Source organism: Hippoglossus stenolepis, chromosome 2 (assembly GCF_022539355.2).
Source record: "Hippoglossus stenolepis isolate QCI-W04-F060 chromosome 2, HSTE1.2, whole genome shotgun sequence".
Taxonomy (NCBI): domain Eukaryota; kingdom Metazoa; phylum Chordata; class Actinopteri; order Pleuronectiformes; family Pleuronectidae; genus Hippoglossus; species Hippoglossus stenolepis.
Window position 1 is genome coordinate 29,456,695 of NC_061484.1, and position 19,175 is coordinate 29,475,869.

Below are 19,175 nucleotides of genomic sequence, written 5' to 3' on the forward strand. Positions count from 1 at the left end.
GCCCCCAGCAGGCGGCAGGTGGAGCAGGACCCCGAGGACACCCTCCACCCGTCATTCACAGACAGCTGCACATCTCCCCCCGACTCCCAGGGGCGACGCCTAATCAAGAGGAAGGTCCTCAGGTAATCTCTTACAAGATGAGTGTGTGAACATTTATCCTGCTGACAGGAAGAAACATTCATTTGTTAGCGTGAGTCCAGAGTTCAGATTTATTTGTCATTGCAGCTGAGCATTAACACAGATGTTTATTTTCTGCTTTAAGGAAACATGAAGGACAATCGCTCGTCTGTGATGAATCGTTCTTCAGTGAAGACTCAGGTAAAGTCAACTCAGCTGTCTGTAGAAATTCAATTCAGTCAATGTAATTGTTATAATTATCTTTATTCAACATGTTTCAAAGGCCAAATAAAAATCATCAAATGTATTCAAATAGACAGAGGATTTGGCAGAGATCATGCAGGATGTTATTTATTAAAACTAATATTCAGAAGAATATCTACATATGTAGTATATACATAAACAGTATATACAAACCTCCACCTCCCCCACAGTCTCCTGAAGTTCACTCAAGCTGCACCAAATCACACACACTCCTAAATGTGATATTTATCAAGATCCATGAATTATTCTCTGAAATCAGTAAAAAAAATTGTCTCACAATGTGAAAGACAAAAATAAAAAAGGTCCTGGATCCGCACCAGTAGTGAACTGGTTCTTTCTTGGCCCATTTCCCATCCTCCTTGTTTTTCAAGGTTCAAGATTACTTGATTTGTCCCAAAGGAAATATGTCTGCACAGGGGTGGAAACTATAAATAACAATAAATAACTATAAAAGACACAAAAGGTTTCATGAGAAACATTTATTTAAGATCTTTATTGTCCCACAACAATGAAACATCTTCCACTGGTTGAGTGACTGGTTCCGTGTGTCTGCTACGTCTCTGTGTCGAGTTCATGTCACTCTCCTGTAAAGTAAAGGCCCAAAATACCTTAATTCAATCGAACTGTGGGATTGACTGATATGAAATTTAATAAAAGGAATACATAATAACAAAGCACAGATGTAATACCTCTGGTCACCAGCAGCAGGTGCTGTTTTGGCAGTAAAAGGAAGATGGGGAGGATCTTGGATTTCAGCTTAATCCTCTTAGCTCCTTCCTTAAGCGCTTTGCCTCCGCAGCTCAGTCTGCACACACCTCAGCAGAGTGCAAGTGTCCAACATGTACAAAATGTACAACGCTCAGTGGGACGAGGGCAGCGAAGACGACAAGAATTGTCTCAGCTCGTCCTTTTGGACCGACGAGGAGAAGCAGGAGGAGGAGGAGGAGATAGAGCGAGTGGTCAGTGAAGAAGACTCCAAAGCTGAAGCCAAGAGGGCAGAGGCGACTTCAGAGAAGGAAAATGGAAGTAGTGATGAAGAGGGGGAGGAGATTAAGCGAGTGGTTGAAGAAGAAGAGTGGAAACCTGTAGACGGGGCAGAGGAATCTTCACAGGAGGAAAAACCTGCCATGAAGAACCAGGAGAACTTCACCGGAGAGAGTTCTGAAGATGGAAGTGATGAGGAGGTGGAAGAAGAAGAAGAAGACGGGGCGGATGATGAGGAAGGTGGAAGTGATGATGAGGAGGAGGAGGAGGAGGAGGAGACTGAACGAGAGGTTAATGAAGACGAGTCCAAACCTGTTCCTGAAGCAGAGGACTCTTTCAAGGAGGCTTCAGAGGAGGAAAAACCTGAGGTGAAGAACCAGGAGAACTTCACCAGAGAGAGTTTAGAAGATGGAAGTGATGATGAGGAGGAGGAGGAAGAAGGGGAGGAGATTGAGAGAGTGGTAAATAAAGACGAGGCAGTGGAATCTTCACAGGAGGCTTCAGAGGAGGAGAAACCTGATATGAAGAACCAGGAGAACTACAGTGAGGAGAGTTCTGAAGATGGAAGTGATGAGGAGATGGAGGAAGAAGAAGAAGAGGGGGCGGATGATGAGGAAGATGGAAGTGATGAGGAGGAGGAAGATGAAGGGGAGGAGACGGAACAAGAGTCTAATGAAGAAGAATCCAAACTTGTTGCCAAGTTAGAGGACTTTCTCCAGGAGGCTTCAGAGGAGGAAAAACCTGAGGTGAAGAACCAGGAGAACTTCACCACGGAGAGTTGTGAAGATGGAAGTGATGAGGAGGAGGAGGAGGAGATTGAGCGAGTGGTCAATGAAGACGATTCCAAACCTTTAGCCGAGACAGAGGAGGAACAATCTGAGGTGAAGAACCAGGAGAACTTCACCAGAGAGAATTCAAAATGTGGAAGTGATGATGACAAGGAGGAAGAGGAGGGAAACTGCACCGGCAGTTGTAGCAGTCCAGCTCAGAGTCTGATGACCTCCGGCTACGGCACCTACAGACCAGAGGAGCAGGAGGGAGGAGACTACCGAGACGACCACACCATCACAGAGTTTGACCAGGACAGTCGAGGAGACGCGTCTGAAATGAGAGACTACGAAGAAGAAGACAATCGTTCACTTAGCAGCTTCAGCAGGTTTGAAATCGAATCCACACGAGAGCGAGGAAACGTCCAGACTCGTCCAGAGAGCGTGTTAGAGAACGAAGACCAGAAGGAACCTGGAGCGGCGTGGAGCTCAGATGGTCGACGTGAAGAGGAGGACGTCCCAGACTCTGAAAACAAAGACGGGACTAATGAACGGCCGGAGGGACGACAACACGTCGCTGGGATCGAAGACGGGTTCATGTCGGGTGAGAAGCATTTGGAAAATGGGAAGAATCCCGAAGAGGGAACAGGAAGTGAAAAACCCGATGAAGAGGAGCGGGACGTTAAAGTGGAGAGAGAAGCCGAGGACGAAGATCCCGACGAGTCTTCGAGCAACAAGGACATAAAGTTCATCGACTCCAAAGTGGATTTCAGTTGGATGGCGTACGACGATATGGAGTGGGAGGGGAACCTCAGGCAGAAGAAGGGTGGTTGGTTTCCTGTTTGTTTCCTCCGTCATGTTTTCACCTTTGTCCTTTTTGGTTTAGCTTGAATCTAATAAAGTCTTTTAGCAGCTCTGCACTTTGGTACAGATCCAAACTAAAGTCTGGATTTAGATCTGGTTCCATCGTGTTTTCGGCCGTTGCAGGCTAACCAGTGGAATCCTGGGTAATCTCGTTGATTGATTCTGATGTTTCTTGGCAGCGAGCTGTCTGGAGGAAGGACTGGCGGAGCTTCACGTGTCCTCGTCCACTCAGCAGGACTTTGAGACGGAGAACGAAGACGTCCCCAGTCACAGCTCGGAGGAGGACAGGATCTCGTTGAGTGCTTTTGAATCCTACATCAGCCGCATGGTGGGTAACGTAGTCTAACTGTACTAAAGTGTCCTTGAAGATGATTCGTCAGTAAATCACTTTCAATCTCGTTTTGTAGACTGAGTCTGAAAGTGAATACGACCTCAGGCCCAAACCGAAATCCTGTAAGTCGACACCCACACAATACACCAGAGTGTGTTTTCATTCTGACTCTTAACGAACCCGTTTCTCTTTATCTTCAGTCATCCGACCGGTGCTGAATCAGCAGAGCCTAAAGAAAACGGACCCAGTGACCAAGTAGGTTAAAGATCTGTCAGACTCCTCAACTCGCCCTGAGCTGAAGACAAAACCGTCGTCAGCAGGTTCTGACGGTTGTTGACTCGTTGATGACGTTTTCTCCTCCTGCAGGTATTTTCAGTACAAGCAGTTCTGGGAAGCGTTTAAAGTCCCGGGAGAGAAAGACCGACGAGCTCTGCGCTGGGAGATCAGGGTAAAAATAACCTCTGCACTAGAAGAACCACACGTTCACTTCTTAAGCTTCATGTCGTTTCTTTAATATTAATCGTTTTTCCCTCGGTTTTCAGGAACGTCTCGCACACGAGCCTCCACCTGTAAGTCTTACTTCTCCAGCTCTTCTCAATATTCTACCACTCACATTGTCAAGCATAGGTTTAAAAAATCTGTTCACTTGTTTTTAATGTCGACAACATGCTCGTGTTCACGATAAGATTTTGTATTTAATAAAACAGTTGAAAGTTTGATCTCTCGCTGTGTTTCACTGAACAGCAGTTGTTTAAACTCACACACATTTTAAAGCAGTGATGCGTTTGTACGACCTCAACACATAAAACTTTACTAGACACTCGTCACAGGCCGTTCAGTGAGGTGGTAAAACATCTGATCTTTTCTAGAAAAGCTCAGACTTGAAAAACCTTTATTTGAGTTGTTCTTAGCGTTGAAGTCTGGGTTTGTTCTGTGTTGCAGACTAAACCTCGGAGGGTTTTGGTGCCCAACACCTACATCGTGCCAACAGAGAAGAAGCGAGCGGCGCTCCGCTGGGAGATCAGGAACGATTTAGCCCACGGCCTCCTTCCTCACAAGCTCACTCATTGACTTTAGACATTTCTCTCCTTTGAGATACTTTTATTAAAACTTTGTACTGTTTTTTTTTTTTTTTTAAATCGCATTATTTATTCATGACTTTTGTACATATTTGAAATATAATAAAGACAAAGAAAACAACAGTGAGTGAATATATTACAGGTCTTGTTTTCTATTGGAAGTCGGAGTAGGGGAGTTTGAACGAGTACAGAGGCGTGAACCGCTGGTCGTGCCACAGCAGCTTGTCCTCCAGGAACTTCACTGTTTCCAGAGTGAGGACGACGGCTTCGTGCTTCAACAGGCTGTGGACGTTCAGACCTGACGGAGACAAACACGTGTGACTGACAGGAGAGCAGAACCTGAAGCTCCACACTTAGACTTTAAATACACATCCTGAGATATGAAGCTGATGAGCACAGGCAGCTCTCATCCGGGATGGGAAATTATCATTTAGGTTTAAAGGGGGGTGGCACTGCAGGTATAATAACGACAATATAAAAACCACAAAGCTCTGTGACTCACCAATGGCTGGAATGATGTTCACGGTCTTCAGGTTCGCTGTGGCCTGAAGAATATTTTGAGGGATCTCTTCACCTCTGAAAAGAGCGAGAACAAACGTCAGCGCCGAGCAAGCGACGTTTGATTAGTGGAACACGAGGTTCAGTCGACGATACTCACACATCTACGATCAACACCGACTCCCCCCAGTGTCGGAGTCTGATGAGGTCCAGCAGATACTGGGAGTCGGGAGTGGGGATGTTCAGAGAGTCCACGATGTGAAGGTAGTCCTGGGAAAACAACGACATGATGTCAAACACGACTAGAACATCTGTCGAGCTCATTCCTCCAAATCTCTGACAATCGAATTACACACACTCAGAAATATCAGATCCATGAAGAGTTTCTTTAGAGCTCGACGGACTGACAGTCACGTTTCCATGACTGGACAATTAAACACTGAAGCATTGAACAGACTCGTGCTGCAAAATGCTTCCATCAAAACACAGTCTGGATTCTGTGTGTGAGTGAGTTCAGGTTCCTGTTACCTGCGCCATCTTGGAGCTCAGCGCCACCTTGAGTCCTTGCACTCGAACCTTCATGGGCAACATGTAGTAGTAGCTGGTCGGTCCTCTGGGGCCGTGGGACACTCCGCCTGAGAGACACACATCAACCCGTCAGACCTGAAGACTCAGCTGCTTCTGGGACAATACATCTTTATACTTTTTCACATTTAACTGTATTTTTGACTCTTTCAGTTTATATTAAAACTGAAGAGAACAGGAGTTGAACAACAGTTCTCATTAAACCCAGTCACCTCCTCTCCACAGCGGGGATCGGATGCTGCCCTGACGAGCTCGGCCGCTTCCCTTCTGTTTCCACGGTTTCTTGCCGCCTCCTCTGACCTCTGACCTGACCTTCGTGTTGGCGTGGCTCTGAGAGACGGAGACAAAGGTCAGAGACGTGTCCAGGTTCTGTGTGCGACGTCCGACTCTCGCTGCTCGAAACAACGACCCTGATCCTCCGCTCAGTAAAAACTGACTCATACAATTCTACTTCTTGAAGCTAATATTTAATCTCCGTCGTAGAGTTTCTCTTTCCCACGTGTTTTAACTAACCTTTAACTTTAACCTGAAGGTTCTTCCCAGTTCATCTCATGACAAAACATAAATTACAAGCATTTCAAAGTAAAACTGTAACTTACAATTCTTTTGAAATTCCTCTGCCACGTTTCGACGTTGTGAAGGATATCGAGCCTGAGAGGAGAGAAAACAAACAACCGATGAACCAGGATTCAAACCAAACTGCCACTTCACAGACGTTTTCCTTTAAGACTCGATGTAAAGATCGGTTTCCTCAGGAGTTCTGGGTTCGAGGACGTCGTCTGAGCAGTTTAAAAGTGGGAATCTTGACAAGACTGAACTCTACTTTACCTCGGAGCCACTGCAAAGACGTCCGGGTGGAGCTGCGCCAAACCCAAGGGCTCGCCGTCCTGCGTCTCCAGAGTCTCCACCCACGTGTGGACGGGGCTCAGGTGAGCGGGAACAGCAGCATCGCACTTCCTCAGAAGAGGCAGCGAGGAATCTGCAGGAGGCGGCGCACGCTCTGACGGAGGAAACACGAGTCAGACAAAGTCTCCGTGGTATCTCTATCTCTGTGCAAATTATTATTTTATATCATTTGATCCACAAAAATCGAAGTAGGCGTCGCCAGCGTGGAGCCATGAAAACGACCTGTTGACGTGACACGTGTCCGACTCACTTAATCTGGCCGGATCCACGAGGTTTGACGGCAGCAGTAGGTTTGGAGGCAGCGCGCTCTGAGCGGAGAAGGACGAGGAGAACTGGAGGAGCAGAAAACTAGAGTTAGTTTGAGAACAAAACTAAATCAAAACTTTAACGATATAATAAATAATATGACAACCTCGTGTCTGACTGAACCAACTTAAATAAAACTTTATGTAATCCAATGAATAAAGGTTTATACAAATCAATGTAGTAGTTGTTGACACTTGAAACCATCGTGTTCTGACGGCAAAGACAAACATCGCAGACAAATCTATTTTTATAAAAACGATCAGTTTGACTGGAAATTAACGTGCAATCGATCTGATGATTCATAAATCACATGATTGTTTTAATGTGTTTCCTGTAAACAAACCCTGATTATAAATATTATGATCAGATTCAGTATCAGCGGCTGTTTAATCATTATTAGTTTGAATCCTGAAGATTCAATGTGTGCACGTGCTGCGGAATCAATAATCAATAACTGATGAAAGGAATAATATCTAATCTGAATGAAACCACGTGAACACGCTGAGTTACTGTCACTTCATATTTATCTGTTCTTCATATTTATCTCTTCTTCACATGTATCTACTCTTCCCATTTATCTCTTCTTCACATGTATCTCTTCTTCACATGTATCTCTTCTTCACATGTATCTCTTCTTCACATGTATCTCTTCTTCATATTTATCTCTCCATATTTATCTCTTCTTCACATGTATTTCTTCTTCATATTTATCTTTCTTCACATGTATCTCTTCTTCACATGTATCTCTTCTTCATATTTATCTCTCCATATTTATCTCTTCTTCACGTGCATCTCTTCTTCATATTTATCTCTTCTTCACGTGTATCTCTTCTTCATATTTATCTCTTCTTCACATGTATCTCTTCTTCATATTTATCTCTTCTTCATATTTATCTCTTCTTCATATTTATCTCTTCTTCACATGTATCTCTTCTTCATATGTATCTCTTCTTCATATGTATCTCTTCTTCATATTTATCTCTTCTTCATATTTATCTCTTCTTCATATTTATCTCTTCTTCATATTTATCTCTTCTTCATATTTATCTCTTCTTCATATTTATCTCTTCTTCACATGTATCTCTTCTTCATATTTATCTACTCTTCATATTTATCTCTTCTTCACATGTATCTCTTCTTCATATTTATCTCTTCTTCATATTTATCTCTTCTTCATATTTATCTCTTCTTCATATTTATCTCTTCTTCACATGTATCTCTTCTTCATATTTATCTCTTCTTCATATTTATCTACTCTTCATATTTATTATCTACTCTTCATATTTATCTCTTCTTCACATGTATCTCTTCATATTTATCTCTTCTTCATATTTATCTCTTCTTCACATGTATCTCTTCTTCACGTGTATCTCTTCTTCACGTGCATCCCCTCTTTTCGTCACTCACCCTTTTCGCGGATCCTCTGGTAAAAACCATCAAAGACAAACGAAACATCTTCGGTTTGTTTTTTCTCTTTGAATCTTCAACTGGAAACAAACATTTTAAAACCGAAGCAGCGAGTTCGCGTCGCACATCTGAGGAAGAAGGTCGCGCTCGGGAGCCGCCGGCGCATGTGTTTGACGTCACAGGGGAAGACACACGCGCCTCCTCGCGGCTGGAGGAAGTGAAACACCCGGAAGTAAAATAAAAATAAAATATGAATAAAAGTAAGAATAAACAAAAAAATATACATATAATTTTATAGGTATTTGATCCAAATATGGAATAAAATGTTACAATTTAAAGGATAAGTTTGAGTTTCCATCAAAAGGTTTTGATAAATTCAAGGTTTATTTCTCACTGTGAATATTGGCAGGGAAATTATTTTTGTTGTAGCTCGGTCTAATATGAGGAATTAAAATAAGACTAATATAACTTTACATCAGAGACATGATCAATAATTAACTAGAAGGTAAAATGAACTAAAAGAAGCAAGAAATAAAAAATAAAAGCAAAAATCTGAAATTAATTGAAGTTAAAAAATTCCAAGAGGTACAATAAATAAAGTAAAAAGTGAAACGAACACTTTAAAGAATAAAAGAAATTAATAAAAGCAAAGCAAACAAATTGAAAGCAAAAATTATCAAAAGAAATAAACTAAGATTTTTTTATTTATATGTAGTTTGTGGGGGAAATAGTAACAATAACAAATTATAGCAAACGAAATCATTAAAATATATATTTTTAAATAATTTATACCAATATATCATATAATAATAATAAACAGAATTAAAAAAGAGAACTAGCAAAACGTTAATTAAATCAACAAGATAAATAACACAAATTAATATAATAATCACACAGAAAGCAATTCTAGCTCAAAACGTAACAAATTTATGACAATAATCAGAAAAGTTAAACTTAAAGAGCGACCACGGCCACAAGATGGAGGATGTTTAAGTTGAGAGGATGTTCTGCTCCGAGGATCCAATGAATCCAAGTTACAGATCGTTATATTTAGTTTAGTTAGGAAACAAATACTCACAACATTTTAATGAACATTTATTTAAACATTTTTCACACAGTTAAATAAAAACATGGAACATGCTTAACATTTTTAATTGTTTAATTTTCACCTTTAAAATGGTCTGTTTACATATTTAGATATACACAGTATAGTCATCTTAAATATTTCATTATTATTTCATTAAGTTACAGCTCAAACATGTCAGAAGCAAAAATGTAAAATAAAACTTAACTATATACATTTCTATTGAATATAAAATAAAGAAGCTTTTTCAGAACATTTGTACAAAACAATAGAAAAATATGCAAAAATCTGGATATTTTAACACAAAATAACTTTTTATCCTTGTAATCCAGAAGTTTCCTCCTCGACTTTCAACATCAGCAGTAAAATTAGTATTTAGAGATTTTACAATCTTTGGTTGTAACTTTGATGTACATACAAACAAGTATTGTGTAGTATTAAATCTCATGTTACACAACATTTGTGCAAGAATACAGCTTTATAAAGTAATTTGCATCATTACAAAGCTGCTTTATGTTCACAAATTCAAACGAAATACAAAATGACACATTTGATGAAAATTATACATCATTATACATCTTAAAATCCACCCAATACAAAAAGCATATGAACAGAAAGTGTTGCCGTCGCTTGTGGAAGCAGGAGACCTACACGAGGTCGGCGAAAACGAAAGTTGAACCTTTCGGGTCGTTTTGATTTGGAACTTCGAGTTCCACGTTTCCTGAGTGAAAGTCAAGTCCTCCGAGTGTGTTGTATTTACGATTTGGCATCCTTTGGTTCTGCGTGTGAGCGGGGAAAGAGGTGACGTAGTATCCGTCTGAACTGTTGGGTACTCGTACTCTGGGATCTCGTGCACTAACATCAGCTTGCACTGTTCTCTGGTGCTTTGAATATATGTAACCAGCTGGAATCCTCCTGGTGTGTACGGCGTCCATCATGTCAATATCAAGACCTGATGGGGGGAACCCCTGTCTGTAGTCACGTGAGGCCTGGGCGTCCAGCTTCGCACCTCTGGCTCTAAGTACGTGATCCTTTCCTGTGAAATCATCGATGTTAAGATCTGAACGGTGGCCAAACCCTGCGTCCGCCACAGGGAAGCTGTGGGCAGTGGTTCTATGTGACTTTCTATCACTGTGATGAAGTCTGACACCTCCATCTATGTCCAGATCAGGAGTCCTCATGTTCATGTCTGATCTGCGATTCTGATAAGAAGGTCCTCGGAAATTTAGTGAAGGATCATCAAGGTTAAGATCTGGATATTTGTAATGCAGCCCCGGACTCCTTGGTGCCGCTGTAGGAAAGCGGGGGTCGATGTTTGGAGCATTGACCCTCGGTCCTGAGATGTTCCCCTTTAATTCAACTGGTTTCATATTCAGTTTTGCATTGGGAGAAGAAAAGCCCTGATTCAGATCTGGACTTCCAAACTGAGGAAGCTTGAAAGAAGGGACATTGAATTGTCTGTCTGTCAGATCCAGATGAGTCTGGGGACCCTGGAAGTTTCCAGAGGGAACATTCATGTCATAGTCTGGACCCCTTATTCCTCCTTTGACCTGAGGGGCATTAAAGTTCATGTCAGGTCGGCCCAAGTTACCATCTATTCCCAGATCTGGTCGATTTGCATTGAGGTTGAACTTGGGACTTTTAAAATTTGTATTTGGCAGATTTATATCCGGTGCACTTAAACCAGGGCCTCTCAGTTTAGGCGCTGAAAGATTTATGTCTGGTGCATTTAAACTTGGCATTTTGAATTTTCCTTTTGCACCATTTACGTCAACATTTGGTAAATTCAGATCAGGTCCCCGCAGGTGTCCGTTTATGTCAACATTTGGCATTTTTGGTGTCTTGATCTTTGGCTTTTTGACCTTTGCATACATTAAATCCATGTTGACATCTGGAGTGTTCATATCGAACTTTGGAGCTTTGAGGTCGACACTTGGGAAGTCCAGGTTGGGGGCATCAAGTCCACCTTTTGGTGTCTTGACGTCAAAGTTTGGGCCGTCCAACGATGGACCAGAAAAACCCACATCAGGCATTTTCAAATGTGGCTTTTTGATTCTTCCTGATGGGCCACCGAAGTCCACATCTGGCATTTCAAAGCCAGGTTTGGACCCTCGGAGGTTGACGTCGGGCGCATCAATGTCAAAGTCTGGGACGTCTAAACCGCCGTCAATCTCAGGTCCTTTTAGGCTCGGTAGACCAATTTTAGGCATTTTCATTTTGGGTATTTTAAACTTTGCTTTTGGTGAACCAAGGTTAATATCTGGAGTGTTAACATCTAACTTTGGAGCTTTAAGGTCCATGTTGGGTAAGTCCCAGTCAGGGGCACTAAGTCCACTCTTTACCTTTGGTGCTTTTAGCCTCAAATCTGGTGCATTCAGATCTGTGTTCATGTCCATATTTGGTCCTTTGGGCAACGTGCCTGAAAGATTAAATTTAGGCATTTTCAATTTGCCTTTGGGAGCTTTGACATCCCAGTCTGGAGCATGAAGGTCTGGCATTTTCATTTTACCTGACGGCATGTCTAGATTGAGCTTTGGGGCATTGAAATCCAGTTTGGGACTTTTAAGGTCGACCTTGGGCATGTTAAAGTCTGGTGCATTTAACCCACCACTGAGGTCGGGACCAGACAGATCTAGGTCAGGTGATCTGAGGTCTAAGTTAGGGCCATCTAACTTTGGACCAGAAAGCCCCAAATTAGGCAGGTTCAAGTTTGGCTTTTTGAATTTTCCAGATGGACCAGAAATATCAAAATCTGGCAAGTCCAAACCCCCTTTAGGACCTTTGAGGTTGAACTTTGGTGCATTGATATCCATGTCTGGACCATCGAAGTTTCCATCAATTTCAGGTCCTTTTAAGCTTGGGAGGCTAAACTTTGGCATTTTCAGTTTTGGCATTTTGAACTTTCCTTTGGGTGAACCAATGTTGACATCTGGAGTGTTCATGTCTAACTTTGGAGCTTTAAGGTCCATGTTGGGTAAGTCCCAGTCAGGGGCACTAAGTCCACCCTTTATCTTTGGAGCTTTAAAATTTAGATCTGGTGCATTCAGATCTGTGTTCATGTCCATATTTGGTCCTTTTGGCAACGTGCCTGAAAGATTCAATTTAGGCATTTTCAATTTGCCCGAGGGAGCTTTGACATCCCAGTCTGGAGCATGAAGCTTTGGCATTTTCATTTTACCTGACGGCATGTCTAGATTGAGCTTTGGGGCATTGAAGTCCAGTTTGGGGCTTTTCAGGTCGACCTTGGGCATGTTAAAGTCTGGTGCATTTAACCCACCACTGAGGTCGGGACCAGAGAGATCTAGATCAGGTGATCTGAGGTCCAACTTAGGGCCACTTAACTTTGGACCAGAAAGCCCCAAGTCAGGCAGGTTAAAGTTTGGCTTTTTGAAATTTCCAGATGGACCAGGAATATCAAAATCTGGCAAGTCTAAATCGGCTCTAGGAGCTTTTACATTGACATTGGGTACATTCACATCAACATCTGGGGCATCCAAGTGTCCGTCAATCTCAGGCCCTTTGAAGCTTGGAAGACTAAACTTAGGCATCTTGAATTTGGGCAGTTTAAATCTTGATTTGGGTGAACCAATGTTGACATCAGGAGTGTTCACGTCTAACTTTGGAGCTTTAAGGTTCATGTTTGGTGCATTCAGATCTGTGTTGATGTCCATATTTGGTCCTTTTGGCAACGTGCCTGAAAGATTAAATTTAGGCATTTTCAATTTGCCTTTGGGAGCTTTGACATCCCAGTCTGGAGCATGAAGCTCTGGCATTTTCATTTTACCTGACGGCATGTCTAGATTGAGCTTTGGGGAATTGAAATCCAGTTTGGGACTTTTAAGGTCGACCTTGGGCATGTTAAAGTCGGGTGCATTTAACCCACCACTGAGGTCGGGACCAGACAGATCTAGGTCAGGTGATCTGAGGTCTAAGTTTGGGCCACTAACTTTGGACCAGAAAGCCCCAAATTAGGCAGGTTAAAGTTTGGCTTTTTGAATTTTCCGGATGGACCAGAAATATCAAAATCTGGCAAGTCCAACCCCCTTTAGGACCTTTGAGGTTGAACTTTGGTGCATTGATATCCATGTCTGGACCATCGAAGTTTCCATCAATTTCAGGTCCTTTTAAGCTTGGGAGGCTAAACTTTGGCATTTTCATTTTACCTGACGGCATGTCTAGATTGAGCTTTGGAGTATTGAAATCCAGTTTGGGACTTTTAAGGTCGACCTTGGGCATGTTAAAGTCGGGTGCATTTATCCCACCACTGAGGTCGGGACCAGAGAGATCTAGGTTTGGGGATTTCAGGTTCAAGTTTGGGCCATCTAACTTTGGACCAGAAAGCCCCAAGTCAGGCAGGTTAAAGTTTGGCTTTTTGAATTTTCCAGATGGACCAGAAATATCAAAATCTGGCAAGTCCAAACCCCCTTTAGGACCTTTGAGGTTGAACTTTGGTGCATTGATATCCATGTCTGGACCATCGAAGTTTCCATCAATTTCAGGTCCTTTTAAGCTTGGGAGGCTAAACTTTGGCATTTTCATTTTACCTGACGGCATGTCTAGATTGAATTTTGGAGTATTGAAATCCAGTTTGGGACTTTTAAGGTCGACCTTGGGCATGTTAAAGTCTGGTGCATTTAACCCACCACTGAGGTCGGGACCAGACAGATCTAGGTCAGGTGATCTGAGGTCTAAGTTAGGGCCATCTAACTTTGGACCAGAAAGCCCCAAATTAGGCAGGTTCAAGTTTGGCTTCTTGAATTTTCCGGACGGACCAGAAATATCAAAATCTGGCAAGTCCAAACCCCCTTTAGGACCTTTGAGGTTGAACTTTGGTGCATTGATATCCATGTCTGGCCCATCGAAGTTTCCACTGATCTCGGGTCCTTTTAAGCTTGGAATACTAAACTTAGGCATCTTGAATTTGGGCAGTTTAAATTTTGATTTGGGTGAACCAATGTTGACATCTGGAGTTTTAACATCTAACTTGGGGGCTTTAAGGTCCATGTTCGGTAAGTCCCAGTCAGGGGTGTCGATTCCCCCCTTTATCTTTGGTGCTTTCAAATTTAGATCTGGTGATTTCAGGTCTGCATTTATGTCCAAATTTGGTCCTTTTGGCAACGTGCTGGAAAGGTTGAATTTAGGCATCTGGAATTTGCCCGTGGGAGCGTCAATGTGCATGTCAGGAGCGTCCAGGCCAAAGTTTGGTTTCTTTATTGCTGGTCCTTTGAATTTACCTGAGGGCAAATCGAAGTCGACATCTGGACCAGAAAGATCGAGTTTGGGTTTATTAAAGTGCATCTCAGGTAAATTCAGATCTGGGGAACCAATAGCGCCTTGTAACTTGGGGGCTGAAAGATCAAAGTCTGGAGTGTTTACCTCGCCACCAAACCCTTTCATCTTCGGTCCTGACAATCCAAAATCTGGCATCTTCATTTTTCCTGAAAAACCTCCAATATCGGCATTCGGCATTTCCAGCTTTGACCTCGGGCCTTTCAGATCAAGTGAAGGTGCATCCATGTCAAACCCTGGTTTACTGAATTTCCATTTGGGTGAACCGATGTTTACGTCTGGAGCGTGGAGGTCCATGTCTGGTAAACCCACATCAGGAGCATCTATGCCTTTTAGCTTTGGGGATTTTAGATTTAGCTCCGGTGTTTTCATCCCTGCACTCACATCCACATCTTTAGTCTTTGGCAACGTTCCAAAGAGCTTCAATTTTGGTAATTTAATTTTTCCAGAGGGAACATCTGCATCAAGGTCTAATTTACCAGAGGGCACATTAATATCCATATCAGGGGTATTGAGGTCGAGCTTTGGTTTTTTTAGGCCAATACTCGGTAGATCGATGCCTCCTTTATATTCGGGGCCTTTCATTTTATGCCCAGAAAGCCCAAAGCCTGGCATTTTGATTTTTCCAGAATGACTTGAAATGTCGGCCGAGGGTGCATTTAAGTTTGGGTCTACAAATCCAGCTCTGAGATTTGGTGCAGACAAATGCAGATCTGGTCCCTCGAAGTTTTCATTCAAATCTGGAACTTGCATGTCTGGTAAATCAAATTGGGGCATTTTAAACCGAGGAGCCTTGTATGTTCCAGACTGAGCCGTCAGGTCAGTTTTGGGTGGATTTACATCAGGGGCGTGAATCTCACCTCTTATCTTTGGTGTTCTGAGATCAGGCATTCTAGCTTCACCGTTCCCAGAGAATCCAAATCTGGGCGTAGTGAGTTTACCGGCCGGAGCATCCAAATCTAAACCTGGAGATTTAAGATCAATCTTTGGTTTTTTAAGAGACGTTTTGAATTCATGTGAGTTCATATCAAAGTCTGGTCCATTGAGATCAAGCTGTGGTACATTAGCACCTGGCATTTCTAGGTCTAAGTCAGGGGATCTCCCAGATGCACCGAATTTAGGGGACTCCACATAACCGGAAAAATCATCCACATTTAGATTTGGCTTTTTCAGTTTCTTGGAATGCTTGACATTGATTTTACGTGAAGGAACATCTGGGATATTGATATCTGGTGTCTCCAGTTTATATTCTGTTCCACTTAGAGAAGGTCCAGAGAGACCCAGGTCAGGCAGATTGAATTTTGGCATTTTGAATTCATTTTCTGCTTCTTCAAAACCCACTTTGGGAAAGCTAGCGTTAAGGGATGGACCAGTGATATTTCCACGATTAAGATTCATCCCCATTTCAGGGGCACCAACACCGAAAGCTCCTACTTCTGGAGCTTTAAAAGTTCCTTTACCTTCCAGTCCAATCTGAGGTCTTTCAACATCTTGCATTGACAGGTCACCTGATGGACGGCCCCTGTTCAGATGGAAGTCTGGAGCGTCAAGCTGCGGATTTCTGGCCTGGACCTTCCATCTCGGTGCCTGGGTTCCACTTCGAGCAGCCCCACTCAAGCCGAGACCCAACGGTGGAAGATTCAGATTGCTGCCGTCTGTTAACGTTGCGTCATCAGATTCTGAGTCGGCGTCTTCATCAGATTCTGATGTTTGGCGCCTCCTGGTTTTCATAAGTCCAAAGTCCACTCCGAGGCGAGGCAGGTCCATGTCGTGTTTCAGGCCGATCTTGGACGAGCCGGCCACAGTTAGTTTGCCGTTTTCACGACTTTCATCGGCACCGAGCACATCCTCCCTCATAAACCTCTTGATTTTGGCATTATAGAGTTTGTTGTAGGAATCCTTCAGCATCTACGAATACAAAACACAACTAATCTACAAGAATTCTTGCAACACAGTTTATAGCATTAAAAAAAGATAGAACATATATGATATAAACGAAGTTATAAAATAATGGGTTACCGTCTTTGGACTCTTGTTCGCACACTGGTCCAGATCTCCGAGGCTCTTGCTCAGGTTGTTCCTGGTGAGGACTCGGACTTTGTTATCAAACGGCTCCATCACCTTCAGTACGTTTGCCCCCAAAACTTCATCCCCTGAAAAGGAAAGTTCAGATTTCTGTGTAAAACAATAACTTGTTCCAGGACTTTGAACCTGGCACAAACAAATCCAGGAGGTTTAGAGGTTCAGAGGGTTAACGCAACCGAATCACGACAGGAAACGGATTAATCAGCAAAGCAGTGTTAGATTGAAACGTTTTTAAGAAACTTGTATAAATGGAGGAGCAGAAATAGTGGAGGGTTTTACATTACTGTTAATAAAAAAACACCAAAAATGACAATAAAGCCTAATGTCTTGAATTTTTGAGGCATATTCTTGTGAAGCGACAACTTTAGACACTATTGTGTTAAACTTTCAGAGTTCGCACCTTTCTCCAGACGCTGATTGGCTGAATCCTGGCCGTTGATGAGCAGGCCTCCTTCCTCTGACGGCCCCAGGGTGATGGCATCCGACAGACTCTTTCCTCTGCGGTGACGCGACTGCGAGCAAAGACGTTTCATCAAGTGTTAAAAAACAGAAGCACAAAACCAAAAGACTTTCAAAAGCAGCGTGGGAATGAAAGAGAATTCAAATGTTCGTACCATGATCCTCGTGTTTCAGTTTCAGTGTCGAGAAATTCTCTTTGACTAAATCTGCACGAGAAACAACAGGAGCAGAAAAGTTTAATTTCCAATTTGCTATTATCTGATCTCACAATGAGAGTAGGAGTTTATTTACATCAGTATAAAAACTATTCTCATATCAGCTCGTGACCTGAGATAAAAATACTTTTACTGAAGATTCAAAACTCCCAAACTAAAAGCGAGGGGGCGTCAGCGTCCCAGTTTGCAGACGGACGAGTGACAAACAGGAAACTCAGCAGGTATTTGAGTCATGTCCTCGGGCCGTTGGGTCTGGATGCAGGGAAACTACCAACCGGTTTATCCAGAGTCCTGCTGAGTTCTGTGGGCGTTTCCCTTTCTGGAAGTACATAAGGTCAAAGTAACCACACCCACCCACTGCTTTCTCTTTTTAGAAATCCTGAGATCTGAGAGAATCCACTTTGAAGGTCAACTAACATCAATAATAATAATAATTTGTATTTCATGGGGCCTTTCTAGACAAATAGGGAGAGAATATTATATCATAAATACAAACATGAATAGATTAGGAGACACACACACCTCTTAATACAACATACAGTATGCAACACATGGATAGTTAGAAAGTATATATACATATATATCAGTATATATACTGCAGTAATACACATAAGATATCAGGAGTTTCAGATGGGACAGACTTGGGTAAATTTAACTCATCTTCAGATCATTGGTGGAGTTTTTACATTTATTACAATCTGCATAATACAAACATGTAATATTTATTACACTGTATATATCGTCGCATGTTTTATATTTACTTGTGTTCTTACTGCATGTTTACTACTACTACTACTCTTACTACTTTCCCTTTTTATTATCTTCCTTCGTCAGCGGGTTGTTTACAGCACAAACTTTACAAATCCACCAAACTAACTCACTGCGTTTATTCCATGATACAAAATACAAGATTATCAAGAATCTGGAGTTTATCGTATATTACGAAGAGCAGAGGAAGCAGCAGCAGATTTACGACTCGGACGGTTACACATTAAAGGTTTTACAGGCGAGTCAAAGTGCACATGGCCGCACTTAGAGAGAGGGGAAACCTTCAGGTAACATACAGTTGGTGTTGTTTACATTACAGTTTTTATCTTCAACTTGTACAGCAGTACCAGTACCTTGTACCTGTGATTTAAACGCTGCTACATGATCAAGTTTATCATTATTATCATTATTAGTATTATTAGACTCATCCTTGATCAAACTCTGTGGATCGTCAGCACATTTCAGGGACAACAAAAGTCCAACGGTATCAACACAGCGGTTGAAAGAAGAGAAAATAGAGAGTGTGAGAAATAAAGTCAAAGATTCAGCTCCGGGAATAAACTCGTCCATGATGGAAGCAAAACTATCAGAGGCTGAAACAGAAACTCGAGCCTCAGCCGACTCTCACCCAGAACCTGTCCCCTGCAGCACCGGGCCCCCGACAGGAGGAGGGCCCCCCCACAGGAGGAGGGCCCCCCCACAGGAGGAGGGCCCCCCCACAGGAGGAGGCCGCACAGTGAACTCACCAGGGAGACGGAGCCCAGCATCCCTCAGGCAGCTGCACACATCTGGCCTCTGTGCTGGTCCCACAGTCCCAGTCCCAGTCCCAGTCCTGAGTCCACGCTGCAGCTGGAGTCTGAGGTGAGGCGCCGCCTGTCAGGTGGACCAATGCCTGAGGAGAAGCAGACAAACAGGTTCAACGCTAAATGTCCCGCCTCCGTTAACTGTCAACACACATTCACTTCACACGCCCTCGTGCAAACACACCTTGACGACCACATGCCTGCGGCTCGCATGCACACAAACACACATCAGGAGGGAACAGCTCAATTTAAATGTCTGACCTGACGTCAACACACCTGCCGCCACATGCACATGTACTCTACACAGACACACACACACACACAGACACACACACACACACAGACAGACACACACACACACAGA

The 19,175-nt window shown here is 42.8% G+C and overlaps 3 protein-coding genes across 11 annotated transcripts in view; 1 reads left to right on the plus strand and 2 right to left on the minus strand.

Annotated features, from left to right (window-relative positions):
* Positions 1 to 4,533, plus strand: part of hyls1 (HYLS1 centriolar and ciliogenesis associated) — a 6,413-nt gene extending 1,880 nt beyond the window's left edge. For 2 of the 4 annotated variants that reach the window (XM_035143070.2, XM_035143079.2), the window contains exons 5-12: positions 1 to 122; positions 263 to 318; positions 3,176 to 3,324; positions 3,404 to 3,449; positions 3,528 to 3,582; positions 3,694 to 3,775; positions 3,870 to 3,896; positions 4,270 to 4,533. The exon at positions 1 to 122 is cut by the window's left edge and continues 102 nt beyond it. In XM_035143070.2, coding sequence (XP_034998961.2) covers positions 1 to 122; positions 263 to 318; positions 3,176 to 3,324; positions 3,404 to 3,449; positions 3,528 to 3,582; positions 3,694 to 3,775; positions 3,870 to 3,896; positions 4,270 to 4,398 — 666 coding nt within the window. In that variant the 3' untranslated portion in view covers positions 4,399 to 4,533. Of the gene's footprint in view, positions 123 to 262; positions 319 to 821; positions 2,962 to 3,175; positions 3,325 to 3,403; positions 3,450 to 3,527; positions 3,583 to 3,693; positions 3,776 to 3,869; positions 3,897 to 4,269 lie in introns of those variants that run through there. The other 2 variants (XM_047341620.1, XM_035143063.2) reach the window with 2 other exon arrangements.
* Positions 4,531 to 8,287, minus strand: mrpl4 (mitochondrial ribosomal protein L4). The gene is made up of 9 exons (XM_035143556.2): positions 8,109 to 8,287; positions 6,646 to 6,727; positions 6,318 to 6,489; positions 6,089 to 6,140; positions 5,702 to 5,819; positions 5,433 to 5,539; positions 5,065 to 5,174; positions 4,909 to 4,982; positions 4,531 to 4,704 (listed from the first exon to the last, which is right to left on the minus strand). Exons 1-9 carry the CDS (start codon positions 8,154 to 8,156, stop codon positions 4,559 to 4,561), a joined length of 909 nt encoding a protein of 302 aa, XP_034999447.2. The 5' UTR covers positions 8,157 to 8,287; the 3' UTR covers positions 4,531 to 4,558.
* A 900-nt stretch (positions 8,288 to 9,187) lies between these two features.
* si:ch211-69b7.6 (neuroblast differentiation-associated protein AHNAK) lies at positions 9,188 to 18,889 on the minus strand. 6 transcript variants are annotated; one of them, XM_047341566.1, is made up of 7 exons: positions 18,755 to 18,889; positions 17,181 to 17,231; positions 16,967 to 17,078; positions 16,501 to 16,634; positions 13,356 to 16,389; positions 12,310 to 12,370; positions 9,188 to 12,078 (listed from the first exon to the last, which is right to left on the minus strand). In XM_047341566.1, the coding sequence occupies exons 2-7, from the start codon at positions 17,181 to 17,183 to the stop codon at positions 9,840 to 9,842; spliced, it is 5,583 nt and encodes a 1,860-aa protein (XP_047197522.1). In that variant the 5' UTR covers positions 17,184 to 17,231; positions 18,755 to 18,889; the 3' UTR covers positions 9,188 to 9,839. The 6 variants fall into 6 exon arrangements, with proteins under 6 accessions (XP_047197522.1, XP_047197518.1, XP_047197515.1 ...); XM_047341562.1 differs by lacking the exon at positions 12,310 to 12,370 and adding an exon at positions 12,909 to 12,976 and having other exon boundaries at positions 9,188 to 12,071; XM_047341559.1 differs by having other exon boundaries at positions 12,310 to 12,976.
* Between the last annotated feature and the right edge of the window lie 286 nt (positions 18,890 to 19,175).